Here is a 13026-nt window from a genome sequence, read left to right as displayed (position 1 = left end):
TGTATATCAGGCCTATATTCTGTGCAAAAAAGTATTTTTGGAAATTTTGTAAGAGTAAGAATGCCTTTTAATAAACAAAAATACATATCAAGTAAAAGTGTGGAATTCCCCAAACATGGGTAAATCAGGTTTGTCACTGCTGTTTTTGATCATTTTTATTTCCTTAGATTGAGAGAATCCAGAACAGCTACCTGCACAAAGCCTATGAGTTGAGGAAGAAATTATTTGCGCAGAAGAATGGGGTAAACAAAGTGAATGAGCTGACTCTATTCCATGGGACTGCACCACAGAACTGCAGCGCCATCAACCATAAGGGTTTCAACCGAGGCTACACTGCCAATGGTGAGTCATGAGCCACATCGCTTTAGTGGCGGTGGCCAGTGGTGGTGATTATGGTAGTGCCAGTGAAAAGCCACCGAAGCATCTCACGATACTGTGGAAGTCCACTGTTGGGTCAGTATTAGGCATGCAGGAATGGTGGCCTTATTGACTTTAATCGAACATGCATTGGTGATTATCTGAGTGTGATCTGAGATTATCTGAGTGTTACCAGCTAGGGCAGCTGTTATAGATGATAATAAAGAGGATGACATTCCACCACACTATACCCAGAGTATTCAGATGGATTCCAATCGCAAGGCTGCTTTTATTCCTAATTCTCATCTTACCCTGGTATGTAAAGAGTGGTATGGCACTGGAGATGCTCACATATAAACCATTTATGCTCTGTCCTTCAGCACAAGTGTGCAGTAGCATGCCCAGCTCCACCTCACTAAGCAGCTTTCTTACTTGTAGCTGCATGAAAGTTTGCTGGTAGCTTAGAGAGGCTTTAAGCATGGGCAAAGTGGGCAATTGTCAGGGCCCCCAGCTTGTAAGGGACCCCTGGGAAAGTAAACTTAGGGGGTTATTACAACTTTGGAGGACGTGTTAATCCGTCCCAAAAGTGACGGATATACCACCAGCCGTATTACGAGTCCATTATATCCTATGGAACTCGTAATACGGCTGGTGGTATATCCGTCACATTTGGGACAGATTAACACCTCCTCCAAAGTTGTAATAACCCCTTAGTCTCTTGTGGTCACCGCTGTCTATTTATATTTCTGAACTTCTTTTCTTGTCTCTGCCTGGCTTTACTCTGAGTCTCTCTTTTCCCAAAGTCATCTTAACAATTTGTAGGGCCCTGAGAAGGACATACTTCAACGGTTCTTGTATGAAACCTCTTTCCAAAAACTTGTTTGGCATTGTTCAGGTTACAATTAGCACAGAAGTGGGTGATAAAGGTCAAAGTTATTCAGAATAGGGGGCCCCAACGCATGCCTTGCCAGAGTCCCCCAAAATCCTTAAGGCAACAGTGCGGTGGTTGGTTTGGGAGAGGACAAACCACCATTACTGTGTTAAGGAAAAGGTTGCTTTATTGGAAGCAAGTAGAGCTCACACTAGTTACATCATCCGTTTTAGCCGTACAGATTACTTTGCCTTAAACAGTATCCTGACAGTTGTCTAGTCAGTATCCCCTACCCTAAACTTGAGTTGCACCCCATACAAATGCATAACACTTTGACCCTGTTTTAATTAGAATCTGACACCGTAAATATCTCTATATGCATGCTATGCCAATTCCCAGTCCTCCATATCTCCTACCTGCTCTTGTCCTAGGCTGTAGCCTAACTCCCTCCTTGCTGCAATCTCTTGCCTATGTTGCCTGCTCTTCAAGGGCAGCTCCTCTGTAATAGCAGAGGAGTGTTGCCCCCCTGCTCAGTCAGACAGGCAGTGACAAATAAAATGATAATAAAACAATGTTAGTCTCATTTTATTTGTCACTGTCTCTCTGACAGCTTGGAATGTAGGGCGGGCCGGGCTGGGCCATAGGGAGGAGGAGTGGTGGGCACTGCAGGTGTGCATGTCGGTTTGGCCCTGCTGTTTTAGTCCAGCCAAACCGACATAGGCACTTACATTTCTCCAAACTGGCTGTGTTATACAACCGGGTAAGAGAAATGGCACAGGCTCCCTGTGCCTGAGCGATAGCAAACCAGCCTACTCAGGCCTATCCCGGCACTGCTCTCATGCTTGCTTTAGCGTCAGAGCAGGGTCTGGATTGGGAGCCTGTGATGACTGCTGGGAAGCGAGGGAGTGGCCAGCAGCAGGACGGAGCAGCAGCGGGAGGTAAGTTAGTGACAACATAGTCACATGGTTACAATCATTGTTATTATACCCCTGAGAAGATTGGTATTGATAAGTAATTCCATCTTAAAGCAGCAGCCGTAGAGAAGCCCAACCTCCTAGCGGAGAGCGATGAAACCGAGGAATCCCTATCGAACACGGATCACTGGATCTCAGAGGTGCAAAAGCTGAGGGACCCCTATCAAAGAGTGATCACTGGATGTCTGAGGCTGAGGAACACTATAAAACAATGATCATTAGATCTCAGAGGCCAAGGAACCCTGTCAAACTCTGATCACTGGATCCCAGAGGCCAAGAAACAGGGACCCTTATCAAAGACTGAACAATGGAACTCATATTCCAAGAAAAATGGTATGAAGTGAACTGCTTTATGTGCAAGGCACATGAATTTAAATGTGATCAGTCCTTTAAGAGGCAGCTAATGGAAAGAGGTCAAGGCATGTGAAATGTGGTGTCTGGCTCTCATACCCATTGCCAGCCTCGTCGCATGTGTATCTGTTGTGCGGTGTCACTCAGATCATTTTAGATCCTGGAGGCAGAACTGGAGTATTGGTAGTTTTCGCCTTGGATGACCTACACGATGTGGCACAAAGAAAAACCTCCCTGCAGCATCAATCTTATTCGACCTGTCAGATGATTGATATTCTTTCCATTTTTATTTAACCTTTATATGTCGTTGTTGACCGAGCTGATTCAATCACTTGGCTTTCATTCATAGATGTCACTTTCATAGGGCAATCAATATATGTCATAATTTGTAAGATCATTTATGACATTTGTAATTGCATCAGTCACATTAGTGTTGCAGTCATAAATAAGCAACAACATTTTAGTAGATTGGGGCATGGTTTCTCAGGACCATAGCTGCCAAAGTTTCAGATTGCTATGTGTGACATTTTTATAATTTCAGTGTAATTATGAGTGACATTTCAACAACTAAGAGTGACACTTTCTCCTGAGCAAAAATCAAGCAATGAGCATAAGTCACAGGCAGCGCAGCTTCTTTTTTTTTACTTTAAAAGGCACTGACATTGAGCAGTATAAAAATGAATAGCTGAGCGGATGCCCTACCCAGGGTCCGGCGCGCCGCCCACTATAACCTGAGAGTTGCACGGCTCTACAAACAAACAGTTTCATTTAACATTGCGTGTTTGGCACAGACTGGTTTACTTAGGACCCTTTTCAATAGGGAGGTGCTCGCTCAGGCATTTCATGTTGATGATCATGAGTTGGAGTCTGGAAGCTTGGTCGACTGGGGTTGGGTCCGCTCGCGGGTCATGTGCAGCCAGTTACCCTATTGTTACAGCGGTGCCGTGCTGATCTGCTGTGGCTGTACTAGTTAAACTGTTCACAGCAATTCTCTCAGGCCTCAGCCCACCTCACTGACTCTCACTGGAGTCAGCATTGTGGGCCGAGTGAGGTTCAGTCTTGTGGCAGGCCGGAAGATGATCCCATAATTACCAAGCTCTCCAACACTGTAGGTCACCAGCCGTGGTGCGAACCCTGAGATCAGAGAAGCTGCAACGGCAGGCATTTCTGACTCCCCAAAGAGTGCAGCCAAAACTGTGACTCTCCCCCCTACCTTAGCAGGTCATGCCAGTGGACACTGACTGTACTATCAGTGATGCACATGTGTCAGGCCTGGGGATGTGTTACATACATTGTAACTGGGTACTAAGAGAAGACTACTCACAGAGCTGCGAGCAAATATGAAGCCAACCACCTCAGCCTGCGAAACTCACTCCGCTCACCACGGAGGAAACAGAAAGCATCATGAACAGCACCCACTCCGGAGCCCCCACGGACCCTTTCCCGCACCACGTCTACGCCAGAGCCAGCACATTAATCACCCTTGGCGCCGAAACACGATAAACCGCTCCATCAAAACTGGCACCTTTCCTGAGGACTGGAAACATGCAGAAGCACGCCCCCTCCTGAAGAATCCCATCGCCGACCCATCAGAACCAAAGAACTTCTGTCCCATCTCTCTGCTACCCTGCACGGCCAAAGTACTGGAGAAAGCCATCAACACACAACTACGAAATGTCATCGAGATCAACAATTCTCTGGACAGCTCCCAATCCGGTTTCCGCAGCAACCACAGCACAGAGACAGCTCTTCTTGCTGCTACCGATGACATCCGATCACTTCTAAACTGAGGCCACACCACAGCACTCATACTCCTCGACCTCTCAGCAGCTTTCGACACGGTCTCCCACAGCACACTGTGCACCAGGCTCAACTATGTAGGAATCCGTGGAACAACCCTGAAATGGATCCACTCCTTCCTCTCTGGCAGGACTCAGAGGGTCAGGCTCCCTCTCAATGCATCTAAACCCACAGGAGTCAGCTGTGGAGTTCCCCAAGTATCCTCTCTTAGTCCAACTGTTTGCAACATATACATGACCCCACTTGCAGCCATCATCAAAAGCCACGGAATGAACATTGTATCATACGCAGATGACACACAACTCATAATTTCCCTCACCGAAGACCCGGTAACGGGCAAAAGGAACTTCCACTCTGTAATGGAAGCCGTCGCCACCTGGATGAGGGAGAGCTGACTCAAGCTCAACTCTGACAAGACAGAGCTTATCATTTTCGGAAACGCCACCTCAGCATGGGACAACTCCTGGTGGCCCACATCTCTCAGCACCCCACCTTCACCGACTGATCACGCCTGCAACCTAGGCATCATCCTAGGCATCATCCTCGACTCCTCCCTATCTATGACCCAACAGGTAAACTCAGTCATCTCCTCCTGCTTGCCAACTCTGGAAGATTTTCAAATGGATCCCAGCAGACTGCCGCAGGACAGTCATCCACGCCTTAGTCACAAGCAAGCTTGACTACGGCAACGCTCTCTACGCTGGCACCACAATGAGAAACATCAAAAAGCTGCAACTCATCCAGAACGCCACTGCCAGACTTGTCCTTAACCTCCCATCCCAAGAACATATCTCCCAACACCTGAGGACCCTGCTCTGGATCCCTATAAAAAACGAATCACCTTCAAGCTATTCACCCACACGAAAGCCATACACAACGTCGGACCGGCATACCTGAACCACCAAGTCTCCTTCCACACCCCGCCAGATCCCTCTGCTCTGCTCTGCTCTGCTCAACTAATCTCACGCATTCGAAAAACCACCACCGGAGGACGATCCTTCACCTACATCGCAGCAAAGAGCTAGAACAACCTGCCCCTAGACCTCTGACAAAGCCCATCTCTCACCATCTTCAGGAAGAACCTCAAGATATGGCTCTTCGGATGAAGCTCCACCCTCCCATGCCTCCCCCCCTTGCCTTGATACCCTCATGGGTGAGTAGCTGTGCTTCACAAAAAACTGATAGATTGATTGAAACTTGGGGAGCGAGCACCACGCTCAGCCACTGCAGCTCACATTCATGATGGTGGATTATAGCATCACTTCGCTTGACACCTGAGGAGGCTCTATAATGGGTGATAAAGCATTTCAGTGTGGTGATGCGGACCACCACACTGAAATGCATTAGACTAACGCCTGATGCGTGATACTTGGCAGGGCTGCAGGAATGTGGTCATTGCATTGTGATATTTAGTATGCAATTAAAAATGACAAAATAAACTAAATTTATGATACTGTGCACAAACCGAGACGCTGTTTGCAGGGACTGCGTATCCCGTGACCTTCACTCCTGCTGCTCGAAGATACCTGGGGGGGCCGGGTCCCAGATCAAAGTCACGCTCTATAGTACTGGACCTTCTCCTGCAGTGCAGAATGTGCAGGAGCCGCAGCCCGGGCCAAGGGCGGGCCCGTCCTACGCCTGGAAGAAGCCAGGCAGGGCCACCCCCCTAGCTCTGCAGCCTGGAAATCTTGTATACCTGCAGTAAGACCTTTAAACTACCAAAAGGCCTTTTCTGTGCTGTCAGTTTGTACCTGCGGTCCCTGAGCTTTGCATTTGAAGAGAATGATCCACTGGGGGTCTGGGGAAAGGCGTAATGGGTCTGACTTCTCACCCATATTGTGGTCTTTTCAGCTTCACTTAACATTTGCTTTACGGCCTTATTGCCCCACTCCTCTATGATATCTTGTATTCACACCTAAGTGAGTGGCAAGGTGAAACTGGCAGGCACTGCTAGGGACATCAAGGCTCAGCCTTTGGCATTTTTTTACACACCTATACCAATCCTAAAAAGCTTGGTTGGTCATCTTTCGGGGTGACTCCAGAGTACTCAAACCTAGTGCAGCAGTAAAAGGCGCACACGTTCTTGGTCTGTCTGGTGTCCAGTGGACTAGGATTGAGCTCCAAGTCTCCTCCTTGACTCTGACTTGTAGAGATATTGGATTGACTCACTGCAATTGTCCCTATTTTACCTTGTGCCCCTTAGGCCAACTGCTTAGGTTGATTTTCTTCTTTTATCTATTACCTGATATATCATTTCATTGTTTGTTGGTGGGTCTTGTAAAGTGTGAATGAATATACTTGGCTAAACGCAAGCTTGTTGGCATTTGATTGGAGCTGCCGCCAAGCAAATGGGCCCATTGACGGATATATGGAAGAGGTGGTGGGCGCACTAGATGAAGAAAGCCTCATCCCCCCTGAACGTGTTGCTTCTGCCATTGGACAGGAACATGTGGGCAGAATTCAGCCAATAAAAACGTCTCTCCCCATCTATTCAGTCGCAAAATAAACAGAAAAAAGGGTCCGCCCTTAAAAACCTGATGATTTAACCAGACCTGAGCCAACAGAGCCGCCCCCATCTTAAATGTGACGAGTACCTCGGGGGACTACTTAAGCAATGTGTACCTAAGTTATAAGGGTTCTTGGATCGCCTGGGGCGGACTGAGGCCGAGCTAAGGAGCATGTTTACTAAACTGGTCACAATGTAGCAGGAGGGGTTGCAACTAGTATTTGTGGGAGCAAGCTCTGAGGGATGGGCGAGGCTCTCCTGTTTATCCAGTATTGGATCTTTCATAAATTCACATGCTTGAATCATCCTCGTCGTCGAAGTGGGAGTCACATGGTACATAAAATAGCAATAATTAACAAATAAAACTTTTTTGCCATATGCTATAATGGAAACAGTAATTGCACATATAGCCTATCCATGTCCTTTTGCAAAAAGGACCCAAACCTGCCTGCTGACCAATCAGGCACCAGCACTCTCTAGAACACTCTCCAGAGAGGCTCCTTCCCTCAGATTTTCTACCGCACGTCGTGTGAAGGGAGTCTCCCTGAGCTCTGATCAGTTTTTCTACTTCTTCAGAAGATTTTTCTCTCAAAGAATCTAAAATATGTCGGATTCTTCTAGAAAAGGCCTTTTCCGCCCTTGCAAGACCTGTTGAAAGAAAAGGCTCCATGTGGATGATCCACATAAAGACTGCTTGTATTGTCTCTACCCACAACATCAGATGAAAGACTGCAAGATATGTCGTACTTTCTCCACAAAAACCCTCAGAGACCGTGAGGATAGACTCCTGACATGGTTACAGGCTAAATCCTGTACTTCAGGTGAGGAGAGTGGGTCAGAGAGGCCACACAAAACGTCCAAATCTGAGGACCTGGGCCAGACAGAAAAATCCAGAAAGAGGCAGAAATTACACCATGGAAAGGGCTTACAGACTTCAATCTCCTCTGAGCCATCCTCTCCTCTTCAAAAGAAGGAGTCTTACCGTCTTTCTCCTTCCTCAGAGCCTTCTACCTCTAGAAAGGTGACTATTAAAATCAAATCGACGACAACAACACCGTTGACGACCGTTACAACGGTACTAACAGCTACCGTCTCCACTGCATCGTCGACGAGACCATCGTCAGCAACGACTACGTTGACATTAACGGTAAGGGCTCCTATCCCATCAATCAAACCTCCATCTACGAGGACTCCAGAATGGAGTGCGTCGTTGACATCATCGACGTCGACAAGATCGTCGCTTATAACACCGTCAACGACAGCCCCGTCGACTATAATATCAACGACGACAGCGTCAACGGCTGTCTCACCGTCGACGACGACACCGTCGAAGAAGCCACCGTTGACGAACCCACCGTCGACTACACCATCCTCGACGAGACCACCGCCGACGAGACCATCGTCGATGGAAAAATCATCACTGGCTACATTACCGTCCACGGCATCTTCAACTCTGACACCATCTACGACTACACTGGTGCCTGTCAGGCAGACAGAAGCTACTCCTACCTCTTCCAGGTCTCCGGATCTCCGAGCCATGGTCAGGATCACAGCTCTGCCCAGATCAGACATTTATCCCATGGACACGTCTCCAAGCAAAGTGTCAACTTTAGTACCCAGTCATCTTCTTGACTGGGAGGAATCTGATGAGGGTCCATTCGGAGATGCACACAGCCCATCACAGCTCCGCGTTAAATATCAAGAGGAAGATTACAATGATGAGTATGACCAATACCAACCATACTACTCACATCAAGAACACTATTACCAACCAAGAGAGCCTCAGCCAAGAGACTCTATACAGATGCCTTCCTCCTTAATCCAGGATTTACAATCTATGCTACAGGATTATAGGAGAAGGTTCCCAGTAGCAGCAGAAGATCAGCCACCAACGCCAATTTCTCCTGCTACACCAACCAATATCCCTCCTCCTCCAGCTACTCCAAGAATGACACCCCACTCTGTGTTAGCTGCACCCCCTAGAGATGAAGTTTCCACTTCAGGGGAAGAAGAGGAATAAGGAGAGATTTCTACCCCGCAACATCCTACTGAGGAATGGGATGACTACTTGGCCCCCACTCCTTCTCCACCACCTCCTCGCCCTTCTGATTCTCCACCCGAGGACATAGGTGGTTTCCACAATCTTATGGACAGAGCTGCTGCACGCTTCCACCTTCCAACATCTGTCTCCCAGTCGGAATGTTTTCTGCATGATTTTAAGAAGCAATCAAGGAAGTCTGTACGGTCCATTTCGATGATCGATTTTATATGGAGCGAGGGTACAAAGATTATGCGCAACCAGGCAACAGTCCCACCAGTGCCGCAAAAACTGGACAAGAAATACAAAACAACCCAAGATTCTCCGGCATGTCTTACTGGTCACCCAAAGCCTGACTCAGTTATTTCTCAAGCTGCTCAAAGGCGTTCTAAGAACCCATCGATGCCTATCTCTACTCCTCCAGACAGAGAAGGAAGGAGACTGGATAATGTGGGCAAAAGATTCTCCTCCATGTCAGCAATCACTGTCAGAGCAGCAAATTAATTAGCAATCCTGGGTCGTTATGACCAGCAAATGTGGTCTGATATGCAACCTCTCTTGGACCTCATCCCTGAAAGCAAGCAGGCAGAGGCATGGAAGATCCTTCAAGAGGGTGAGCGTACGTCAGAAGAAATAATCGACTGCGCTCTTGATATAGCTTCTACTGGTTTTCGCCAGCTAGCTGGTGCCGCTGTCTTACGCCGCCAAGGTTACCTCAAAGCCCCGTCTTTCAGGCTGGAAGTGCAGTCCTGTATCCTCAACATGCCCTACGATGGTGAATCTCTCTTTGGCAAGCACGTAGATGATGCGCTCCAAGCCATCATGACCGACACAGACACTGCCAAGTGCCTAGGTACCCTGCAGTACCGGAAACAGCTGTTTCGGGGTGCTAGAGGAAGAGGTTTTACCTCATTTCGAGGTTCCTTTCACAGGCAGTACCAACAACCCCAATATAGGTCTTCCTACCAACAACAGTACAGGCAACCATCTACGGCTTCCTACGCCAGACAAGGAGGAAAGAGAAGACAGGGTTCACAAAGCATAGATCAACCCAGAAAGCAATGATCTTCTCCAGGCACCGGCTATGCTTCCCCAATGTTCACACCATCAACAAATAAGAGCAAACATTTCCAACTACATCCAGGAGTGGAAGAAAATAACATCAGACAAATAGGTGCTGGATATAGTGACAATAGGTCACACCCTGGAATTCATACAAAAACCACTGCATCATCCACCAAGAACAGGCAGACCTCTCCATCTTCGTCTGCTTCAACGGGAGGTATTCATTATGCTTACCAAGGGAGCCATAGAGGCAGTTCCAGTTCAGCAACGAGGTCTCGGATTCTACTCCCGTTTCTTTCTAATAAAGAAGAAGTCAGGGGAATGGCGTCCAATACTAGATCTCAGGAAACTCAACAAGTTCCTTCGGAAGCAATCTTTTCGGATGATCACGCTGTCAGATATCCTGCACCTCCTCAATCCTGGAGATTTTATGACAACTTTGGATCTCCAGGATGCCTATTTCCACATACCAATACATCAGAAACATCGCAAATATCTCTGCTTTACTGTAGCCGGTGCCCATTATCAGTTCAAGGTCCTACCATTCCGGCTGAGATCAGCTCCAAGAATCTTCACGAAATGCCTTGCCCCAGTCGCAGGTTTCCTCCGCAGCAAGGGTTTCCAGGTGTTCCCATACCTGGACGACTGGCTCATAAAAGCTCCTTCTACGCTAGTAACCTCCAAAGCGACAAACGCTTGCTTAAAATTATTCCACAGTTTGGGGCTAACAGTGAATCTAGAGGAGTCGGTCACACTTCCCTCATGCAGAAGAGTTTTCCTGGGTGCAGAATTAGACATTATCCAGAACAAGGCAGCAGAAGCTAACCCAATTAGCTGTCAGAATCTCCACAAAAGAGTTTGTTTCAGTACGACTGTTCAAGACGCTTCTGGGCATGATTTCTTCGGCCATCGTCCTAGTCCGACTAGCAAGGCTGAGAATGAGACCATTGCAAGAAGAACTACAACTCCAATGCACCCAGTCGCAAGGGTCCTTCGACGACTTAATAACTATCACACCAAAAATTCGCCAGCCGTTGAAGTGGTGGTCTCAGACCAACCACCTCTCCCAAGGTCTTACGTTTCTAGCACCAATAACAGACTTTGTCATCACCACAGACGCTTCCTTGGAAGGCTGGGGAGGCCATTTGCAAGACATGCGCATTCAGGGCAGATGGTCCAATCTCCAGAAAGGAATGCACATAAACCTACTTGAGCTGAAGGCGATCCATCTCACGCTCAAAGCTTTTCTTCCACGCATCGCAGGGTCCTCAGTGTTGGTCAGGACGGACAACACAACAAGTATGTTTTACATCAACAGGCAGGGAGGAACAAGATCCCTCTCCCTCTCAAGGGAAGCTTAGTCTCTTTGGGACTGGCTCACACTGCACAATATTCGCCTCAGAGTGGAGCACCTGCCAGGGGTCAACAACGCCCTAGCAGACTCTCTCAGCAGGACGGACGACAACTGCCACGAGTGGGAACTCATCCAGAACATACTTGACGGCATCTTCCAACGATGGGGTCAGCCGATCCTAGACTTGTTTGCCACCAACCTGAACGCCAAATGCCAGTTCTACGCCAGTCGATACCCACTCCCGGGGTCGTGGGAAATGCTCTTTTGATGAGATGGTCCTGGATCTTTGCCTACGCTTTTCCCCCCATGCCTCTGATTCCCAGGCTCCTCAGGAAAATGAAGTCTGAATGCTGCAGGATCATTCTCATAGCCCCCAGATGGCCCAGACAGTACTGGTACACGGAGCTCCTACTCCGGTCCGTACCCAATCCAGTCAGCGTTCCTTGCAACCACAACCTACTCACGAAGAATCAGGGTCTCATCCTTCATCCCGACCCAGCTTCGCTGCAATTGCATGCTTGGCTCCTGAGTACAGAGAGTTTCATGATATGAACATCGATCAGGAATGTAGACTGCTATTATCTAGGGCACGAGCAGAGAGCACAAATAAGACGTACAAACTCAAGTGGAAGAGATTTTGTGTTTGGTGCTCTCAGAACAACTTCTACCCGTTGCAAATTAACCCTGAACAAATTCTTTCTTACCTTCTCTCACTCTCCAAGGCTAGTCTTTGCCATGCATCAGTCAAGATTCACCTAGCAGCTATAGCCTCCTATAGGCGATCGGCTGAGATGCCCTCAATCGGCTCATCCAGAATCATTAAGCAGTTTATGAAAGGACTTTTCCGCACTTTCCCTCCGGTGCAGCTACCTCCGCCAGAGTGGCACCTTAATATAGTCCTGTCTCAGCTCATGAAAGCTCCTTTCAAACCCATTCACAGGGCGGAACTCAAGTATATCACATGGAAAGTGGAAACCCTACTTGCTCTCACTTCTACCAGGAGAGTCAGCGATATACAGGAGTTCACTACTAAAGAACCCTTTTTGTTTTTTCTGATGACTTTGTTATGCTCAGAACCAACCCCAAATGCATTCCCAAGGTGCCATCTTCATTCCATCTCAACGAGCCAGTGATACTACGAACCTTTTTTCCAAACCCAACAACAATCGCAGAAAAAACTCTACACTCTCTGGACATCAAACGATGCCTCAAATTTTATCTTCAAAGTACCAAACAAATCAGAAAATCAGTTCAACTCTTGGTATCTTATTCTATTGGACGACAGGCAGCAGGAGTCACCAAGGCCACTATAGCCCGGTGGATTTCCTCGACAATCCAATTCTGTCACACCAAGGCAGGAAGACCGTTGACTAGGCGCACGAGAGCCCACTCCACGAGAACAGTCTCCACATCGGCTGCTTTGTTTCAGGGTATTGCCCTGGACAAGATATGTCAAGCTGCTACATGGAAAACTACGCACTCCTTTACGCAGCACTATTGTTTGGAGTCATCACAGAGAACCGACTCTCTAGTAGGACAACCTGTTCTACGCCATCTCTTTCATTAAGGTGAGACCTTTCCTTGGTTATATAGAATTGGTTTGATGAGCAAATAACCATGATTTCCATCATATATACTCTGATATGCTTCTATATAGGTATATATATATACATATATGTGTATTTCTAACACGAATTTTCAATATATGTG

At 47.6% G+C, this 13026-nt stretch overlaps 1 protein-coding gene across 1 annotated transcript in view; it reads left to right on the top strand.

Annotated features, from left to right (window-relative positions):
• Nucleotides 1-13026, top strand: part of LOC138282944 (protein mono-ADP-ribosyltransferase PARP14-like) — a 570373-nt gene that overhangs the window by 415105 nt on the left and 142242 nt on the right. Inside the window, exon 11 of the mRNA XM_069221010.1 lies at nucleotides 168-342. Within this exon, the coding sequence (XP_069077111.1) occupies nucleotides 168-342 (175 nt within the window). The remainder of the gene's footprint in view (nucleotides 1-167; nucleotides 343-13026) is intronic.

Source organism: Pleurodeles waltl, chromosome 2_2, assembly GCF_031143425.1.
Source record: "Pleurodeles waltl isolate 20211129_DDA chromosome 2_2, aPleWal1.hap1.20221129, whole genome shotgun sequence".
In the NCBI taxonomy this organism is placed as follows: Eukaryota; Metazoa; Chordata; class Amphibia; order Caudata; family Salamandridae; genus Pleurodeles; species Pleurodeles waltl.
Note: the sequence above shows the minus strand (reverse complement) of the source record. Positions and strands in the feature narration are given on the sequence as shown.